The 19,124-nt window shown below is 37.9% G+C and overlaps 16 protein-coding genes across 16 annotated transcripts; 10 read left to right on the top strand and 6 right to left on the bottom strand.

Annotated features, from left to right (window-relative positions):
* Positions 1-51: 51 nt before the first annotated feature.
* On the bottom strand, positions 52-843 carry VICG_01133 (uncharacterized protein; the record flags this gene model as incomplete). The annotated part of the gene is made up of 1 exon (XM_007604517.1): positions 52-843. One exon carries the CDS (start codon positions 841-843, stop codon positions 52-54), a length of 792 nt encoding a protein of 263 aa, XP_007604579.1.
* Positions 844-1,715: 872 nt separating this feature from the next.
* On the bottom strand, positions 1,716-3,188 carry VICG_01134 (uncharacterized protein; the record flags this gene model as incomplete). The annotated part of the gene is made up of 1 exon (XM_007604518.1): positions 1,716-3,188. The coding sequence occupies one exon, from the start codon at positions 3,186-3,188 to the stop codon at positions 1,716-1,718; it is 1,473 nt and encodes a 490-aa protein (XP_007604580.1).
* Positions 3,189-3,523: 335 nt separating this feature from the next.
* On the top strand, positions 3,524-4,828 carry VICG_01135 (uncharacterized protein; the record flags this gene model as incomplete). The annotated part of the gene is made up of 1 exon (XM_007604519.1): positions 3,524-4,828. The coding sequence occupies one exon, from the start codon at positions 3,524-3,526 to the stop codon at positions 4,826-4,828; it is 1,305 nt and encodes a 434-aa protein (XP_007604581.1).
* Positions 4,829-5,054: 226 nt separating this feature from the next.
* On the bottom strand, positions 5,055-6,335 carry VICG_01136 (uncharacterized protein; the record flags this gene model as incomplete). Its single annotated transcript, XM_007604520.1, has 1 exon — positions 5,055-6,335. The coding sequence occupies one exon, from the start codon at positions 6,333-6,335 to the stop codon at positions 5,055-5,057; it is 1,281 nt and encodes a 426-aa protein (XP_007604582.1).
* A 704-nt stretch (positions 6,336-7,039) lies between these two features.
* Positions 7,040-7,789, top strand: VICG_01137 (uncharacterized protein; the record flags this gene model as incomplete). Its single annotated transcript, XM_007604521.1, has 1 exon — positions 7,040-7,789. One exon carries the CDS (start codon positions 7,040-7,042, stop codon positions 7,787-7,789), a length of 750 nt encoding a protein of 249 aa, XP_007604583.1.
* On the top strand, positions 7,761-8,858 carry VICG_01138 (uncharacterized protein; the record flags this gene model as incomplete). Its single annotated transcript, XM_007604522.1, has 1 exon — positions 7,761-8,858. The coding sequence occupies one exon, from the start codon at positions 7,761-7,763 to the stop codon at positions 8,856-8,858; it is 1,098 nt and encodes a 365-aa protein (XP_007604584.1).
* An 89-nt stretch (positions 8,859-8,947) lies between these two features.
* On the bottom strand, positions 8,948-10,000 carry VICG_01139 (cation diffusion facilitator family transporter; the record flags this gene model as incomplete). The annotated part of the gene is made up of 1 exon (XM_007604523.1): positions 8,948-10,000. The coding sequence occupies one exon, from the start codon at positions 9,998-10,000 to the stop codon at positions 8,948-8,950; it is 1,053 nt and encodes a 350-aa protein (XP_007604585.1).
* A 320-nt stretch (positions 10,001-10,320) lies between these two features.
* VICG_01140 (tRNA pseudouridine synthase A) lies at positions 10,321-11,304 on the top strand (the record flags this gene model as incomplete). Its single annotated transcript, XM_007604524.1, has 1 exon — positions 10,321-11,304. One exon carries the CDS (start codon positions 10,321-10,323, stop codon positions 11,302-11,304), a length of 984 nt encoding a protein of 327 aa, XP_007604586.1.
* Positions 11,305-11,512: 208 nt separating this feature from the next.
* On the top strand, positions 11,513-12,322 carry VICG_01141 (uncharacterized protein; the record flags this gene model as incomplete). The annotated part of the gene is made up of 1 exon (XM_007604525.1): positions 11,513-12,322. One exon carries the CDS (start codon positions 11,513-11,515, stop codon positions 12,320-12,322), a length of 810 nt encoding a protein of 269 aa, XP_007604587.1.
* Positions 12,323-12,900: 578 nt separating this feature from the next.
* Positions 12,901-13,167, bottom strand: VICG_01142 (uncharacterized protein; the record flags this gene model as incomplete). The annotated part of the gene is made up of 1 exon (XM_007604526.1): positions 12,901-13,167. One exon carries the CDS (start codon positions 13,165-13,167, stop codon positions 12,901-12,903), a length of 267 nt encoding a protein of 88 aa, XP_007604588.1.
* A 203-nt stretch (positions 13,168-13,370) lies between these two features.
* On the top strand, positions 13,371-13,787 carry VICG_01143 (uncharacterized protein; the record flags this gene model as incomplete). Its single annotated transcript, XM_007604527.1, has 1 exon — positions 13,371-13,787. One exon carries the CDS (start codon positions 13,371-13,373, stop codon positions 13,785-13,787), a length of 417 nt encoding a protein of 138 aa, XP_007604589.1.
* A 278-nt stretch (positions 13,788-14,065) lies between these two features.
* VICG_01144 (uncharacterized protein) lies at positions 14,066-14,338 on the top strand (the record flags this gene model as incomplete). The annotated part of the gene is made up of 1 exon (XM_007604528.1): positions 14,066-14,338. The coding sequence occupies one exon, from the start codon at positions 14,066-14,068 to the stop codon at positions 14,336-14,338; it is 273 nt and encodes a 90-aa protein (XP_007604590.1).
* Positions 14,339-14,499: 161 nt separating this feature from the next.
* VICG_01145 (uncharacterized protein) lies at positions 14,500-14,886 on the top strand (the record flags this gene model as incomplete). Its single annotated transcript, XM_007604529.1, has 1 exon — positions 14,500-14,886. The coding sequence occupies one exon, from the start codon at positions 14,500-14,502 to the stop codon at positions 14,884-14,886; it is 387 nt and encodes a 128-aa protein (XP_007604591.1).
* Positions 14,887-15,578: 692 nt separating this feature from the next.
* VICG_01146 (uncharacterized protein) lies at positions 15,579-16,418 on the bottom strand (the record flags this gene model as incomplete). The annotated part of the gene is made up of 1 exon (XM_007604530.1): positions 15,579-16,418. One exon carries the CDS (start codon positions 16,416-16,418, stop codon positions 15,579-15,581), a length of 840 nt encoding a protein of 279 aa, XP_007604592.1.
* Positions 16,419-16,781: 363 nt separating this feature from the next.
* On the top strand, positions 16,782-18,299 carry VICG_01147 (uncharacterized protein; the record flags this gene model as incomplete). Its single annotated transcript, XM_007604531.1, has 1 exon — positions 16,782-18,299. One exon carries the CDS (start codon positions 16,782-16,784, stop codon positions 18,297-18,299), a length of 1,518 nt encoding a protein of 505 aa, XP_007604593.1.
* Positions 18,300-18,582: 283 nt separating this feature from the next.
* VICG_01148 (uncharacterized protein) lies at positions 18,583-19,011 on the top strand (the record flags this gene model as incomplete). Its single annotated transcript, XM_007604532.1, has 1 exon — positions 18,583-19,011. One exon carries the CDS (start codon positions 18,583-18,585, stop codon positions 19,009-19,011), a length of 429 nt encoding a protein of 142 aa, XP_007604594.1.
* Between the last annotated feature and the right edge of the window lie 113 nt (positions 19,012-19,124).

Genomic DNA, 19,124 nt, shown 5'->3' on the forward strand with positions numbered 1-19,124 from the left:
CTCATTTACTGTGAATTAAAAATGTAAATAATAAACATGTTCTAGTATATTTTACTTCTTAACAAGTTTATGGTATTTTCGAAGGGCCTTGCACATGCACGTGTATCCACTTTTAACAAAGAGCGTTCGAATTACAACTTCAACAAATAAAAAAAGAACCATATTCGGACCAACAATCCAATGAATAAACCCGCAAAGCCAGCTGTTGATAAACCAATAAAAGAAGCCATAAACAGCACCATACATAATGTAGTACATTATAAACAGAAGAAAACGTTTGTTCATATAGGCACAGACACCTATTCCATATACCAGCACTGTGAGTAGCGTGACCAAAAACCATAACGTACCATAGCTTGCTCCAGAATACATTAAGGGAGCATATTCACTCAATGAATAGTTTTTTTGCCAAAAGCAAATAATGATAACGCAGTTTGATGCAATCATTAATATGATAAAAAGCCAAGTTGCACTTCTGGAAAACCGACTGCCAACTGGTGCAAAGCATTTATCAGACTTTAGTAAAAATCGCCCAATAATTATGGCAGCTATTTGAAGAATGACAATTGCTGTTAGGGCAAAATGGACGTACTTACACACTTTGATTACTGTGCCAATGCTATCGTCGACGATTTTTCCAAAGATCTCATCAGGATTTTTATCAGAAAATTCTTCCAGATATGTCATGATGGATTTAAGAGGCAATGCCTCGGGCTTTACATCCCTTTTATAATTAGAGTGATTAGTCAAAAAATCTACGCCTAACTCGTCTCTGATTGGTTGATCATAAGTGATATTTGGACTTGAAGTGGTTGTCATATTGTTCTTTGAGTCTGGGATCATTTTTCTAGGTCAAAAATTTTTAGATCAGATAAATTTTTTAGATCAGATCAATCAGATAAAAATTTTATTTGACAGCATTCAATTACTATACACTTAAAAGAAGGTAAATTGAATGAGCTAACACACCAATTTACATATCAAAGAGGGCTCCAGTGTCATATACAGCAAAAAAATCTTTGAATGTAGAACTTGCAGTGTTTATTTCATCCGCTCTGATCTTTTGCAAATACAATCTTACGTGTTTTCATAAATGATGTCAAAATAGTTGATATGATTGTAACTGCAAATACGATTGACAGTTGCATATATTTTATTAATTAAATTAATTTGTTCATTCTCTCTAGTTAAATCCTGCATTTCCTGTTCCTGTGATGTCTTTATATCTGAAGAAGTTTGCGATTTTCTGGTCCTCCACTAGGTAAATACCATTTGTAATGTTAGTAGTATTTTCATTTTTCATCCCAACTTCATTCATACACAAAATTGATGATCAAAAATTCACTACCTTTTGCTTTTTTATATTTCAAGACGGCTGGAAATTAGCATTTACAAATTGATAGAAGACGTGAGGAGTATATCAGAACAGCTTTAACAGTGATACACTAAACGAATGCTCCGATCGCCAAACAATTCCGAGGCTGGGTTGTGAGCTATTAAAGAAGAACACTGATAATGCAGAAATTAAGCTGTAATATCGTAATATATGTATTTTCTATACACATACACTAGACAAATACTTTTAGTTGTTAATAGTACAGCACTCTTTAATACCAAATTACCAATTATTTGTAATAAGAATATTCCAATTTTATGCATTATCCTATTTAAAATAATTTTTATGCATATAAGCCATAGCTAACTTTGAAACATGTTTATTGAGCTTCATTTTCGACTGCCTGTTGCAGTTCATATGAATTCAGTTTTCTATTTTCCCTCTCGCGACTGAATAGCACTCTGTCTATAAGGCCATACTTTATAAAGCATATTGCAACTGTAGCAAGAGAGATTCCAAAGTTGATGAGGAATATCAATTTATAGACATTCTCTCTCTCCTCCGGGGCAGAATCTTTGGTCAACCTCGACTTGAACATATCTCCAAACAGATATCCACTGACCAGTGAGCCCATGGCAGCAAAGGTTCCTTGGTACATCATTTGGGAGGTGGCCTTAAGATGGGGTGGAGCAAGCTTTGGGGCTATATGGACCGACGATATGTGGATCATGCCAAAGTAGACTCCTCTCAACAGCTCAAAAAGACAGCTGAGACCATAAACATGCTCATTAGACGATGATATCAGGTAATATGCAAGAAATCTGACCATCGATACAACCTGGGCAAGAATCAGAGGCCAAAAGTATCCGAGCCTGTCCAGAATCTTATCAGCTACAAACATCACTGCCATCTCAAAAACAATACCGAAGGTAGTCAATGTGCCAATAGGCTTACTATTGAAAACATTTACTAATGATTTTATACCCGCAGGCCAGTGTTCGGGTAGATCGTACGGTTTAATTTTAAGGATATCCTTGTGAAACATACTCAGGTAAATTGTGAGAGCAGAACGAGTAACGGCATTTGAGAAAATGATTAAAATGAAAAACATGAACTCCTTATTCCTGAAGAGCTCCATGAATGCAGCGTATTTACTGAAGCTATTTTGCGTTTCCTTGTGCTTGTTATGAGTATTTTCTTGTTCTAATACGACGTTCTTATTGTCATTTCCATTTGCTTGGACTGAATTTGTGCCTGTGCGAACAAAGAGCGTCACACAAAGCGCAGCCAGGATGGTGATTATGACGTTATAGTGGATCAGATAGTCAAAGTCAAAAGCGCCATCACCATCTGCAGTACACCACTCGCAGAGATATGTTGCAAGAGACAGGGCGATCGTTCCCCACAGTCTTTGTTTTCCATATATCTTCGATCCAACTTCAGAGAAGCATTCGAGATACTCTATCATAATTTTGTCTAAAAGTGGAGCCTTAGGGTTATTAAACATAAGATAAAGAAGAATAAACACCCAAAACACAAGGGAATGTAGGCTCATCAGTGCATTAATGTAGAAGTGGAGAAAGACTACGGTGGATATGATGATCAAGGAGATGAGGATGGGCTTATACTTTTTGGTTCGATCAGAAAAATTGCCAATCAGAATATTGCTAAAAAAGGTTAGAAATTGGGTGTATCCAGTGAATTTTCCATAATTTTCCTCAGACACACCGAACTTATCCTTGGCAAAAGCAAATCTCAGCTGGTGGAAGCCATAAAACTGCAAATTTACGACAAGGTAAATCAGCTTTGGTGCCAATAAAAACCTTGATTCAAGCTTTTTCAAGAATTTCATTTCAGGGCAGGACACAAAAATTAAAAATAAACAAATTAAATATTTACAAAACAATCAGCCACTCATGTGTAAATAAATGCATGAAACACAGGATAAAGGGTGGTTGGAGTATGCCATGTTATTTATATCTAAGTTAGTAGTATGAAGGAGCCATGCTAGAAGGCCTTGACATGGCAATTTCACAGCCCAAACTTGTGCCAAGGCCATCCTTATAGCTTGTTGGATGGCCTTTACTAAGCTCATTTATCGTTTCTATTTTATTTCGCATTTGCACTGTTACTTGTTTTGAGTCGTTTCAAAAATTCTTCATATTCTAGGATTTTTTCTAGCCCCAAATGGAAAACGCTAATAAAAAACGAGAAAAACAATTTCATGACTCCTGGGCATTCATACTCTTTATGCTGCTCACAATCATCCTAAACACCATCTACATCTTCAACACATCAAACTTTGTGGATGTGACTGTTAAGTTTTATAACGACTACAAACTTGGACAGCTTCTGCTTGGAAACTTGGTCTTCACAATATCAATCATTGCATTTAGTCTAGTGTTGTGCTATTCGGTTCCAAAATTCCTCATAATTCTGAGCATTCTCCTTGTTCCGGCTGCATCCATCGCAGCATGGTTCTTTGGTGCAAAGGATTCCTCCTACTCAACCGTAGTAGGAACAGTATTGCTTATAATTAACCTCATCTTTATTTTAATAGTTTCAATTGTGATTCTCTCCCATCTTGACTATATTGCCAAAGTCATCTCCGTTGCTTCGCTGATCTTCTTTATGAATATTCTAGGAATACTTCTTGTTATAACGTTTGTAACCTCTATCTTTGTGCTGCTCAGCATCCCTGCTCTTCTTGTTGACTCAACGGAGCCGATTATTCAGAATCTCAGATATCTTGAGATTCTCATGGCATCTTGGCAGTTCTTTATCGCTCTCTACTTTGTCCAGGTATTCATCTCCTCGATTATTGCTGCTGAGGTACAGAAAAGTGGGGATGTCTTTGGAGCTGCATTTACAAATAGCTGCTATGCCCTTGGGTCTATCTCCTATGGCGCACTGCTCGTTGCTATTGTTACCACTTTGCAGGCCATGATTCAAGATGCTCGTAGTAGAAATAGAGATAGGAATGAAAGGCCAAATCTCCTCCTTGCAATTACTGGAGCTATAGCAAGCCTTCTTCTTGATATTTTGGGTGATATTATCAAATTTGCAAATGCTATTGCCTTTCCATACCTAAGTGTTAATGGAACTAGCTATGAAGAGTCAGTTGCCAAGTCCTTCCAAATACTGACAAATTCTGGATTTGAGAAAGTTGCATCCATTTCTGGAGTAGGATTTGTGATATTTACAATGATGCTCTCTTTCTTTGGCTCGTCAATGCTATTCAACTACTATTTCTTCCTGAGTTATATTGGTCTCAGTGGAGATCCTACACAGAATATAATTGTTTCGATAGTCGTGACGGTGTTGTTTGGTTTTATATTTGGAATGGTGTTTAGTTTGTTGAGAGCAGCTGTTTTGGCTTTAATATATACCACAATTGCCATGCCAGATGAGACCAAGGAGTTTGATCCAGAGTTTGTTGAAATATTAAACGAGAAGAAAAGGCAATTTGAGCCAGCGGAGGCCAGTCACTAAAACATTATTTAGTCATTGTTTTGTTGCGATACTGCATATATACTATTATGCTTGAATGAAAACTGGAGTTTAATTTTAATATCTTTACAAATAGTATTGGTCTATCTTATAATCCTTAGGAAAATGCAAAGATAATTTGGACGTCTAGCAAAGGTAAATTTTACAATAACTTAAGCGTATTATATTAAAATAGGGCACTAGCATTTGATCTACAGATTTAATGGCATTACAAAACAAATATGTAGACAACAACAGCTACTGAAACGGCTACTATACCTCCAGCAACATACCATCCGTATGTAGAAACAGTGGTTGTAGTCTTAGCCTTGACTGCTGCTCTTCTCTTTGCTGGTACTTTCTTCTTCATAGTTTCTTCGCTCGAGCTACTTGAACTTTCTTCACAAGCACTGCTGCTTTCAGGCTCAATTACTGGGCAGACATAATCGCAGACTGGCTCGTAACATTCGCCACTATACATATCAGAGAACATAGAGCATATTTCGACATTGACTCCAACATCGACAGTACAGCTTCTAGAATACCTGCAGATTTCACTGTTAACAACGGCACAAGTGCTAACTCCTGCAGCACAGAACTCAATCTTAGGTGTCTTGACCTGTTCGCAGTATGCAATAGTCTTAATGCAGCAGGTAATGAATGTGATGTATTCAACATATATATTAGAATCGCAGATAGTTTTGGCACATGGTTCTTTGCATCTGAAGCAGGATCCAATCTCGTTGATAAATGCAGCCACAGCCATCTTGTTAACCTGGTTCTCAGGTACACAAGTGGACACTGCAGACTTCTTGAAATGGCGGCGTAGGCGATGAAGTATAGACTGCTTGTTTGTGGGAAGTGTGTAAGATGTGGGAACAATGCCAGTAAATGGAGTAATACTAGCAGTGAAAGGATTGTTCTTAATCATGTCTGCTGAGTGACTGATAGAAAGTGCCTTTGTAGCAGCAGTGTAAGTATATGAAGCAGAATTGACATATCCAAGCTCAACGATAGTGACCACGGCACTTAAGTAGTTAGTTGGGCAGAGGAAAGTGTACACAAACTGGGTGGGTGATGTAGCAGCAAAAGTAGTGCCGTTAACTGAAGAGAGGACAGTGTGAACAAGCGGGATAAAAGGAGCCTTAATAGTATAATTCGGATTTACCGAGATCGAGACTTGCACAGTATCTCCAGGTTGGGGATATGTGCCTGGAGTAACTGGAGGCAACAGTTGGATGTAAAGAAACTTCTTGCCATTTGGACCAACTCTCTGGAAGAGATTGTAGTTAGCCTGAGGTGATGTGGCACTAGTGGCATCCTGAGAGACAGTGATAGTGTGTTTATCCAAAATGCGATTAGAAAGGTTGCTAGGTAGCGATATTCCTTGATGCAGAAGTGTTACAAATGGGCATGCAGTAAGATCACCGGGTGCTGGATTAGCAGGCGCAGTGCACAGAACGGACTGCACATTGAGTAAAGCAAGAGCCGAGGAAAATATAAATTTCATAGGGGTAGTGCAAGAAAAAAAATTAAATAGCCAATTAATTTCTATTTGTTTTGATTTTTATTAAAAATAAATTGATTAAAAATAGGTAAACAAATAAAAGGAGATGGACAATCAGTCAAACGAATATGTGTGTATATGATGGTATGATGTGAGGGTGTTTTGTAATAAGCTTAATATTTGGACATTTTGATGTGAGGGCAAAACCAGTGTATTTATGCTCGTATGAACAGGCAGAAGAGTCACAGTATTGTTGTTTGGCATTCTAATATTCAATTTTTATATCATTGTTAATGCACCAGAGTACTGAGAAATTAATTGAAACTATGCGTCAATGGAGTGTTTTTAACTAAAATATTAAGCAATATTGTAGTAAGTACGTGGCAAGATATATCTTCGCTTGAATCTTGGGCTTTAAACAGCAACCATTTAAGCTGTGCTGCTATAATAGAAGTACTAAAGTGCCATTAATGCACTTTTGTGTTCAATAACAATGAATTAGCATTATATCTCTGAGCCAGAGACCAAAGTGCCAATGCATGTGTAGTAATGTTTAAACTAGAAAGAGATACAGAACACAAAGAAGCATGTCCTACGTCATAGCACGATGATAAATACTTATTTGCTTAGTATTTGCTGGCACACTTTGTGTCGTTCAGGTTACTTTTCCACCTGGAAATTCATTATTCAAACTTTTACATTCCCCAATGGCGAAGAATGACGAAAAGGCAAGCTTGAAAAGATTGGCCATTGTTAACGATGACCTTTGCCGACCAACAGAGTGCTCTTTAGAATGCAAAAAGGCCTGTCCTGTAAACCGAATAGGAAAGGCGTGCATTACCATTGAGAAAAAGTCTAGAATATCAGAGGTGCTCTGTATCGGATGTGGCGCATGTGTTAAAAAGTGTCCCTTCAAAGCAATTACAATAATAAATCTGCCAACAGAACTAACAAAGGATTGCTCACATAGATACGGACCCAACTCTTTCAAACTGCATAGACTTCCAATTCCGAAGCTGGGCAAAGTCTTGGGCTTGGTTGGTACAAATGGCATTGGGAAAAGTACTGCTTTGGAGATCCTAAGTGGAAAGCTCAAGCCGAATCTTGGGAATTTTGAGAAAGAGCCAGACTGGGCCGAAATCCTTAAAAACTATCGTGGATCGGAGCTGCATGGGTACTTCACCAAACTCCTTGAGAATAAGATAGTCACATCTAACAAAGTTCAATACACAGACAAAGTGCCTAAAATTTTGAAGAAAAGATTTCAAAAGGAGGATTTGACAGTTATTGAGGTTCTGAAGGCCATGGATGGCAGGGGAAGGATAGACTATTACATAGAAAAGATGTGCTTGGGAAATGTTCTGGATAGAAAACTAGACGAGCTTAGTGGAGGGGAGCTTCAAAGGTTTTGCATTGCATGTTGCATGCATGAAAAATGCCGATTGCTATGTCTTTGACGAGCCTACTTCATTTCTCGATGTGAAGCAGAGATTATCTGCAGCCAAGGAAATACGGAATATGGCTGAAGATAACAAGTATGTGCTTGTAGTTGAACACGATCTTGCGATCCTGGATCTTATGAGCGATTATGGATGTGTGCTGTATGGAATGAGTGGTGCATATGGTGTGATCACGGCTCCGCACACCATTAAGGCAGCCATTAACATATTTTTGGATGGGTTTATTCCTACTGAAAATATGAGATTTCGAGAACAGGCACTCAAGTTTAATATTCAGGAGATAGAAGAGGCAAGAAGTGACCAAAGGAATCAGTTTGAGTATCCTGCAGTCACAAAGACCTATGAAGGCTTTAAGCTAAGTATTTCGGTAGGGCAGTTTTCACAATCTCAGATTATTGTGTTCCTAGGTGAGAATGGAATGGGAAAAAGCACTTTTGTCAATCTGATTGCTGGGCTGATAGAAAACGATGAAAAGGAAGCTTTTATAGGGTTTTCTGTTAGTTTAAAATCCCAGAAAATACTTCCAAAACAAAAAGGCATGGTTAGAGACGTTTTCAATTCTAAGATACGAAGCGCTTTTGCAGACCAGGGCTTTCAAACTGAGGTAGTTCGGCCGCTAGGAATTGACTATCTATTAGACCAGGAAATAACCTCACTCAGCGGGGGAGAGCTCCAGAGGATAGCAATAATACTATGTCTAGGCCAAGAAGCTGACATTTACTTATTTGACGAACCATCTGCATTCCTCGACTCTGATCAACGAATATGCGTAGCTAAAATTATTAAAAAGTTTATCTACAATAAAAAGAAAACAGCATTTGTGGTAGAACACGATTTGATTGTTGGGACCTATCTTGCCGACCGGGTAGTTGTATTTGAGGGAATGCCAGGGATTGAGAGCCGCGCTTCTGCACCTATGGATCTGGCCGAAGGCATGAATCTGTTCTTGAAGAGCCTTGACGTAACCTTCAGAAGAGACCCTGAAAATTACAGGCCGAGAGTTAACAAGCCAGAGAGTGCCAAAGATAGAGAACAGAAAGAGTCCAACACTTACTTTTTCGTTTAAACAGCTAATAAAAACAATATCCTACAGTAATACTACCAACTCGCTTTACAACAGTCTAACAATACTATTTGTATTATAGTTTATTAATTTCACATAATGTTCTTTATCGACAGTCCTTGAATTTCAAATCCGGAAGATTCCTGATTTGTCAGAGGGGTGTCAATTTGGATGTTAACAAAATCAATCGTCTTCTCCTTTGAAAGGTACTCTTTCAAAATGACTAATATGCTTTCATACTCCCTCATACTGACGTGGTCTATGAGTATCTTAATTGACATGGCTGTTTTATTTACAGAAACACTCCAAACTTTTATGTCCATAATTTTGATTACTCTGTCCATCGCCAGTATCTTCTGCTTTATTTCTTCTACATTAAGATTTTCAGGTGCACCCTCTGACAATATTCTAATTGCATCCCTCACAATAAAGTATGTGGAAAACAACACGAGCCCAGCAAAAAAGACGGTGCACAAAACATCGGCTATTACAGCACTTGGAAAGAAAAAAATAATGACAGAGGCTATCAAAACACCGATGGATTGTATTATATCTCCTATTACGTGGACATAGGTTGCTCTCATGTTCAAATTCTGCTTCTTTCTAATATGATTGCATTGGGCATGGGAATCGGAGTGGTTATGGTGTAGAACAAGCATACAAAGAACATTCACAATCAATCCTGCGACTGCTATTGTCAGGAACGTTTTCCCGTCAATTTCTTTTGGATGCAGATACTTGTGTATTGACTCGGCTATTAAATAAATGACAGCAGCCCAAATAAAGAATACTGAGAACAGCGCGCCGATGATCTCTGTTCTTTCGTAGCCAAACATCATTTTATTGTCGGGCATTCGCTTTGAGAGCCTTAGGGTAATGATACTAACTATGAATCCTGAAATGTCAACCAGAAGATGAAGAGAGTCGGCAAGAAGACTTAGACTTCCAGTTTTCAGATGCCCCCACAGCTCTACAATCATAAATATGCAAATAAAAACGAACACTATTGATATTTTTTTGATGTCTCTATCGTGAGAGCAGAAATAGTGACTGGACTGGCGCGATTGGTGGCTTTTAGCGGATTCAACACTGTTTAGTAGACATGAGCTGTGATGTTCACAATCTTCTTTGCAGAGAGGATTCATCTCTTATTAATGTTTCTATCTGAAGTAGTTTTAATTCGCATGTAAAACAAAACACAAAATTCGTGTTTCAGATTGTGCTCAGTGATTCATCCACTACAGGATGCCCCTAATGATAAATTTATCACTTATTACAAATAGCTTAATGCTTATGGCAATGCAAACAACTTGATGCAAATGGCTTAGTGGGATGTAACGTATTAAAACAAGCACTAAGCTTTATATTAATATTGCCTACAACCAGACCGCTGCATTTTCATATGTCAAAATGTTATCAAATCTGCCATTAATTTTGCTTTTTACATTCAAAAATTTTACAGCCGATGAAAAGCACATACTACGACTATCTGAGATCACTGACTAAAGAACAGCTAATAGATCTAATTTACAAACCGTATAAAAAACGCGGAGAATACCCGGCAATCTCAAAGAGAAAGGTGGCACTGAGGCTGTCTTATCACGGCGAAAACTACAAGGGGGTTCAACACTACAAGCACTTAAAATCCGTCCACGACTGTCTGCAAAATGCGCTGAAAGTATCCGGAATAGGAGATGGCATAGTGTTCTGCGGAAGAACAGATGCAGGAGTAAGTGCCATAAACATGGTTGTGAGCGTTGAGGTTAACTCAAGACTAGAGAATCCGAATCGGTCATATCAGATCATAGAAAGCGACCATGAAGAGTATCCTTATGATGTGGCATTGAACATGCTGCTTCCAGACGACATAAGAATCACGGGATGGGCACCTGTGCCTGATAATTTCAATGCTAGGTATGACTGTATTCAAAGACATTACAAATATTTTTTTGCACTAGGCAGCTTGGATTTGAAAAAGATGGAAGAAGCAGTAGAGAAGATCTGTCAAATGGATGACTTTTACCATTTAAGTACACACTCCAATCCTAAAGCTATTTACAAAAGAAAGATCAGTGAAATTAAAATACATAAAGTATCAATGCAAACGAGTCTAGTAAAGATGGGACTTACGAATAACGCTGGTGGCAATAGCTTTAGCTTAGACGATGATCTATACAGTCTTGATATCAAAGCAGGGGGATTTCTTCACAATATGGTCAGGAAGATATTTTGGGTGGTACAACGCTGCGGAAAAGGTAATCCTTTTACTTTGAAAAACGTGGAGATTGCAGACTCAACGCCCCTTGTTTTTGTTGGTGCAAAGTATAGGGAAGACCTGAACTTTTTGGGAAATCGATACAGCGAAGTACAGTTTCAAAGAGAAGCCAGTATCGCGAAGATTAGGGCTGCAGTATCTCAACTTAGATTGGACACATATAAATTAAAATAAAAATATATCAACAATGATATCGAAGTATGACAGGCTTCCGTAATGTACCATAACTTGTGCTTTAAATTTCATTCGTGCGTATGTTATCAGGCAAGCAAGATACTGCCAATTTGTTTTTGATATCTGCTCAGGGTTCTACAGAATGCTCTTAAATTATTGAGCAGCTTTTTCTACATTTGTTATTTTGTTTTTAAATTTACACTTGCCCATGAACAAAAGGCAAAAGCTTAGGGTGAGGACTTCAGAGTCATCTACGTTTCTTCAGAGAGATAAGTCAGGCATGGATTACACAAGAGACTCGTCAATAGTTGTTCCTCCAAAAATATCAATGGAGCCAAGAGCCAGTGAAGTAAAAAATGAAGACTCTTTGGATTTTGGATCTTTTGATGATTTTGACGTTAAGGCTGAGGAAAAGCCATGGAAGCTGCATGAAATGGTGTTTTTGTCCTTTAGCAATCTATGCTACTATGCAAGAAGGTACTGGACTTACATGATTATTCTCGGCTTCTTTATATTTTTGAATATGAAGCCCTCAGATTACCAGTTTTTACTTGACGAAATAGAAAAGTTGAAAAGAGAAAACTTGGTTTTGCAGTCAATCCATAAGGTGGAGAACATCGCCGATATTTCTTTTGGGACAGCCGTTTCGGACCATTCTGAAATATACAGATATGGTTTCTTCAAGACCACTGTTTCAGATCCGAATTCAATTATTGAACCCGGACTAGGTAGTCTTCCGCTCGTTGGGCAGTCTGGATTCTTTGAAATAAAGTTAAGGTTGACAAGCACAGTCAAGAAGATTGGCGTTTATCACCCAGAAACAGCCAATCCTGCAAGTGCCTTTAGAGATTTTCTCGTTGTGGCAGGTGGAAAGGAATTCAACTTTACTTTTGGAGGGAAGGGATATGAAGAGTTCATTCTCAACGATATTACTACAAACAGCATAAGAATAGAGTATGAAAACAACCATGGAGAGCCTAAATACACATGCATCTATAGAATTTTTGTGTTTGCGTAACTTCACAAAGATTTTGCAATATATTTTAATAAAACAAATCATATTTACGCTTCTTTTAATTGAACACTGTTATTTCCATGCTTTTTTGGATGGCAATAAAAACAAACAAGCTAAGACTGCCACTTATTTACTACACTCTTAAAGAAAAGTCCTAATCTCCCATTTCAGGTATTCTTCATTTAACTAAAACTGTCTTAATGGCAATGGCCCATGAGCATATTCAGAGAAAGTATATGCTGAGCACCTAACAATCTTTGAGGAACGTTTCAAGGTGCCTATTGGTTGCGAAACTATGTAATTAGTACTAAGTGGACGTTATCTAAAATACTACATTGCTTGCTGGCTCCAATTTGCATACTGTTTTATCTTGCCCAGACAAGCCTCAGGGCCATTGTTCCTCTATTATTGTTGAGTATCTACGATTAAAAGGATCATTAAACATCAAATAGAAACATCTTAAGCCATATAGCAATGCACGAGTCATTGTAACACAGAGCATGGTCTTTTCAGCTATATTGTGCACCACAATAAAAATACAATGGTAAATTAAAACTGCATTGGAATATTTTAATTTAGGCCTAGTTCCTTAGCTCTGCAAGAATGGGATGCTCCTTAAATCCGCTTTTAGATTTCCTGTGCACTCTTTTCAGATATCTCATTCGTCCTGTTCCTTGTCCAGTCCTGCGTTGGGCTTTCAGCGAGCGGCGAGTTCGTCTCTTGGCCTCGGGGAATGCACACGAGGAGCATCTTCTGATTTGCTTGTGGTAGGACATGTCGCCACATCTTGGGCAAAGTAGATGGTTTCGTGTTCTTCTCTTGCCAAAGCTTGGTGTTCCTTTCGACATTTGGGGAGGCAAAATTTTACCACAAAAGGAATTTTTATAGTGGCCATCAAATGAAATACGTTGTGTAAGCTAGTATGTCTTATTTATCAGCATTCAGATTTTGAAATTTATTTGTGGTTATCTGGCCGATGCTCCACAGTAATCAACAAAACAGACATAGATTTGGCTTTGTTTAAAATTTTTCGCAAAAATTTTCACCCAGCATGGAGAGCGTCTACAGAGTAAAGGCCACACCTCTTATTGAGGCAATAAAAGAGATACTAAAGAGCAAATCGGAAATTGTTCTTCCAGAAAACGGCGATCTTATCAAAACCTCCCATGGAAAACAGTACTCTCCGGATGATCAGCATTGGTTCTATACACGAATGGCCTCAATTGTTAGGACAGCAATGTGCAAAGGCACAGTAAGTTTGAAGGGTCTCTCCAGAAAGCATTCCTGCAGAAAGAATGTAGGAGTAAGACCAACAAAGTATGCCAAGGGATCTGAGTTTGTCAACCAGAGCGCAGTCGAGCAGCTTATTAAGATCGGATGGTTTGACTTTTCCAACAAGAAGGATGTTCTTACGTCTTCAGCCAAAGAGATCCTTGGCGAGATACTCGAGAAAGTAGGTCAGCAATAAACTATATTTATCTTCACCACAAATACTGTATTGAGGGTTTCTAATTTGTAGTTTTAATTGAGAGTATCTCGTTATAGTCAAATATTAAATCATTAATTTAGGATAGGTTTATGGAAGTAGACAGCACATAGAGCAATTGATACTCTTGTGTTTAGTTCTACCGGCAGCAACAATGCTTGACAAAGACTCTATGGCTATGTGTCTATTTAATTTTACATGCCAGCATCAGCAGCCAACTATACCAATGCCTAGTAAATAGCTTCTTTCAAAATTTGCCCATGGACGTAAACTTCTCCGAGAATATTATTTTTGTTACGGTGAAGAAGGCCAAGAGAAACAGCATAATAACAGTTCTTGAAAATGTCCCAAAAGATAGAATGAAGGATATACTCGGTCTTTGTAAGGAGAAGTTTGGGTGCAGTGGCCACATTTTGATAGAGAACGGAAAAGAGTCTATTGCGCTGCAAGGAGACCAGAAATTCAAGATTGACAAGACCAAATGCACAATTTTTAATGGATTTGAGATCAAGATGGGCAAACTAAATGAATAAATAGTAAAAGTAGCTGGTTAAAAGTGTAATAGCCATTATTCTTAAATAGATTACCTACTAAATATGCCTCTGCAAAAGATCTTTAATTGAAATGCTAAGACAAAGCTTAGACTTGCCTCGTCTAGGGAATATTCGCTTAGGTTTTCTGGCCCCATTTGCAGATGGTCATCTCATTTGCACAGAAAAACTTGGTAATTACAAACAAATCAGGTGGGCTGATCTACTCCAGTCTTACTGACGCTGATCCAAATGAAATGCTAATCATTGGCAGCACGCTACACACTCTTCTTGAGATTTTAGAGCACATTTGTGAGGGCCAATCTCTCAGCAACGCGCAAGCGTACAATAAAACAGTAGAGTATGGGCAATCCAAAATAATTACGTTCAGGACACTGACAGGATATTCCTTTATTTTCCTGTGGGATAGCACAGATCCACCTTTCAACAGCGTTTATCTCCATTTTTGTGAAACTGTCCTTCAGAACTACAGCTATCGATTGGGTATGCCTGCCAGAAGTAAAAGATTCTGCCCAGAACAGTACTTTTAAGTATTAAAATAAAAGAAAGATGTGTGCGATGTGCCATAACAAAAGTTCCCATTTGCTTTCTTTTTCTCTCTTTTCTTTCAAAATTTTTTACCCTGTCACATTTTGTCAGAATGCTTGAATGTTCAAGCTTTTCGTTACTCATGTGATACAGCACCACGAAAGTGGCTTTTATGTTCAAAGTGCTATTCTTGTTTAATCTTTTATTTTGACGTACTTATCCTCTATGAGCGTATTTTCTCATGATTCTCCTTGCCACATTTACTAAGAAGCAAACAGTCTTGTTTGTTTTTATTGCAATGTGGTACAATTTTGTTTTAAGCATCTTTGTATATACGTGCGTTTTAATACATTTATTCATTGGGTCTACTGTATTTCTCTTTTACTATGCTGAGCTTTACATCGAAGTTCTTTTCAAAGTACTCTAGAAGCTCTATTGAAAGAGCATCGGTTCTTTTCATTAGGTCAGTGACCATGACGCTTTTGTTTTTAAATTCTTGTTTTTTTGGTTCTTTATTGCCGCTGTATTTGCTGTAATTTTTTGTTGAATCCATGGGCTTGGCTGTTTTCAGCTTATGCAAAAGCTGTGGCATATTTAAATAAAGATGACAGCTACAGAACATTCAAGAACACATGCATGAAACACATCAAATGACAAAAAATCATTAGGAACTAAAGTGTGTGTTTATTAATTGCTAGACTTTCATTTTCGGTTGAAAGTCGATATCCTTGGATATAAATTCCAGGTAAAACGGTGTGGCTGTCGCCATCAGAAGATGCCACAGGGCATGGGAATCAAAAAGATAGAACAATGGCGATATGTCAAGTATTTCTATTCCTCCAGCGGTCAACAAACATCCTATTGAGTATACGATCTGTCGAGAGTGGGAAAATTCCCGGTAGTGCAGAAACGTGGTAAAATTACAGGTACAAGATGCAAAGAACAGCAGTCCACAGGAAACTTTATTATACGTATAGTCAAACTCATGGAATGCCATTTTGTACACGTGCATTATGAAAAAAGCTATGCTTATTCTTATAGTGGTTTCCTGAAACTTTTTGAAAACCTTAGGCTTTTTTAATAGCACAATTCTGTTTAGAGAGACCAGAAGACCCATAAGTATGCTAGCAAATGCTGTGAAGTAGTCCGCATACCGTGTAAAGAGAGTTTCTCTTATATGAAATAGGAAGCTGGAAAGAAAGGCTGCATTTGCTATGTAGTATTGCATATAGTACAGTCTTGACATGGGACAGGTACCAAGCTTGTGTTTAATTTTTCTTTTGAATCCAGAAACCATCAAGAGGAAGGAGAGAAAGGCAAACATGGACGAGAAGGCTTCTGTCATTCCAAGTACTGGCTTAAATCCCCATCTTCCATTTCTTTTGATATTTCTGATTCTTAGAGATTTAAGACAGTCCACATGGCAGTAATTATCAATTTTTTCATTCAGAGTACGCCCAACGAGTCTATCGATGAAGTTAACCTTGATGGCTTTTTCGGCTAGTTCTCGACACGAAATTTCGCAATTCTGCATCAAAGGGGTATAATACAAAATAAACAAAGCACACATGGACATTGCTGCATAATATACCATTAGATATGCGAAGTAGCCGAGAAATCTTAAATACTGATTAAATACCCATGTAGGCTTGCTTATGGCAAACTTCAACCAACCCGTCAACCTATCATCAACACACCGGTTTCTGTTAGTGAAGTGTAAAAAAAGCTTGCTGGTAGCTTAAGATCTATTTTAAATAAGATAAAAACAATTTGTTAATCTTGGAATCTGTGATACATTTTTGAACACTATTCACATTCCTTCAGCAGTCGTAGACCATTGTAATAGCCTGGACAATGCTTACTGTTGTGTTTAACCTGCCCACTTATTTCTCCCTGAATGTGTGGAATCTATCTTTCTGAAGTACCATCAGACGAGGAAATAAAATACTATATTGCCTGCAGAGGAAAAGACTTTCAATCAGAAGCTGTCTGCGGCAACTTTCACTTATTTTCCAGTGTTCTTTCTATCAGATCCTCAGTACCTCAGCCATTCGTCGAGTTTTCATTTACTTTTTTGTATAACGGAGAAATTTATAATGATGAGGAGAGCGACACACTCTTTATTGCCAGAGCCGTCAAGGATATCCGTCACAAAGATACAAATGAAAATGTAGATGGAATCAATGGCGCCTTTACATTTGTTAATGAGTTGTATAAAAGATTAAAAGGACACGAAGTATTACTAGAGAGCGAGTTCGCACTTGTGATAACAGATGGAAAGATTGCGTGTTTTTTTAAGGACGATGTTGGAAAAAGAAGTCTAGGCTACAGGTTAAGCCCATTTACCCTATCATCTGTAAACTATGACATCGAGGTTGATCCTATGAAGTTTTATATTTATGATAGCAGTACAAAGAAAATTTATTGGAGATTGAAAGAGCAGACTGGCATTGTTAGGGAGTATTTAAATAGAATGGGCTCAATTAAAGAGTACTTATTTTCAGAAAAATACAAAAAAGAGTATTCATTTTTGACAGAATATGAAAATATCATCACAAGTAATACAACTGGGATGCACCAAGCAGATATATCCTTAAGCCCAGGGCCTGGATTGTGCAGAATAGGTTATGTTTCGGTGTTGCACAGTTTGTTGGAAAGCTCGTTTAAGACCAGAAGGTGCTATGGCAATCCTGTCATTTTCTTTAGTGGCGGCATTGATTCATTAATTTTAGCAATTTATACACATCTGACAATGGATTCTGAGAAGACAATTTATCTGATAAATACAGCAACTGAGGGGTCTTTTGATTGTATCCAAGGCATTAAATCATACCAAGATCTACAATCCACATTTCCAAACAGAAACTTCGTGTTCGTTGAAAATAATCTTAAATTGGATGAAATTAAAAAACACAGGGCAGTAGTGAAATACTTGATGCATCCAAAAAAAGGATGGATGGACTTTAATATTGCCAGTGTTCTTTATTTCACGGCGATGTGTGCCTCAGCATATGGCAAAGTTGTTTACTTGGGATCGGGTGCTGATGAAATCTTTGGAGGATACAACAAATATATCAATGACATACGAGACAGGAATACTGTGAAATATAGCAGAGTTAGAAGCCATATGTTGTTTGATTTATTTACAATCTCTGCCCACAATATTGCAAGAGACGATCGAGCTATCAGCCACTGGAATGTTGAGGCTAGGTTTCCATTGCTTGACTATAAAATTATTGAATTTTCCCTTTCGTTGCCAACCAGTTGTTTTATAGATGAGAGATTTCCAGAAAATAAGGCGATACTGAGAAACTTGCTAAGATTTCATGGCTTTGATAGGGCAGCTGGCACGCCTAAAAAGGCTATGCAATATGGAACAGGAATGAGTAGATACGAAAGCCAGATTCTTCCGTAGCAAGAAGTTAAATACAGGGGATGAAGTTTGGTGCTGACAGTATTAATTGAAAATAGGTGTTTATTGATTATGAAGTAGTAATACAAAGCATATCGGCAAAGCAGCTATCTATAACCAAGTCTTAGGATTAGTTTGAGGGCAATGACAAAATTTGTATTTCCGTAGGCTAGTTGGCCTGCGGCTGTTTACGCAGGCACAGGCTTCCTGGTACTTTGCAATTAATGTTCTTTGAAATAGCATTCCAAAGCGATAAATTGGGTGTTTTCTGAGATGTAAATAAACAATGCCAAATGAAAATGACGAAGATAAGCGAACAATAGTGGGTGCAATACCTATTCTTGACGATCAGAAGATTCTGTTTGTAAAGAGTAGACATGAGAACTGGATATTTCCAAAGGGAGGTGTCAAGAAGAGTGAAAAATCATACGATGCAGCCACCAGAGAAGCTTTTGAGGAGGGCGGTGTTATTGGCCAGGTGGAGCTGGAGCCGTTCTGTGTTAAAAAGGGTGTCTCATTCTATGTTCTTAGTGTTGCAACCATTCTTGACTCATATCCTGAATCTCAGGAAAGACAAAGAACCATTATGAAGATGATGGACGCACTAGAGAATACAGAAGTAGCTGAATATGTCAGGGAAATAGTTAAAGAGTATATTAGAAAAAGAATAGTAGAACATACGGACGACTTTTTGGGATTTCTGGACATTTTATAAACATTGACATGTAAACGAGCAACAAACATACCACATAAAGCATATATTACTTCTGGTTTACCTTAATGTTGCTAGCTGTTGTCTCAAAGCAAATCCTATAAATCAAATAATGC

The sequence above is a fragment of the Vittaforma corneae genome (assembly GCF_000231115.1).
Source record: "Vittaforma corneae ATCC 50505 unplaced genomic scaffold supercont1.9, whole genome shotgun sequence".
NCBI classification, from domain to species: Eukaryota; Fungi; Microsporidia; family Nosematidae; genus Vittaforma; species Vittaforma corneae.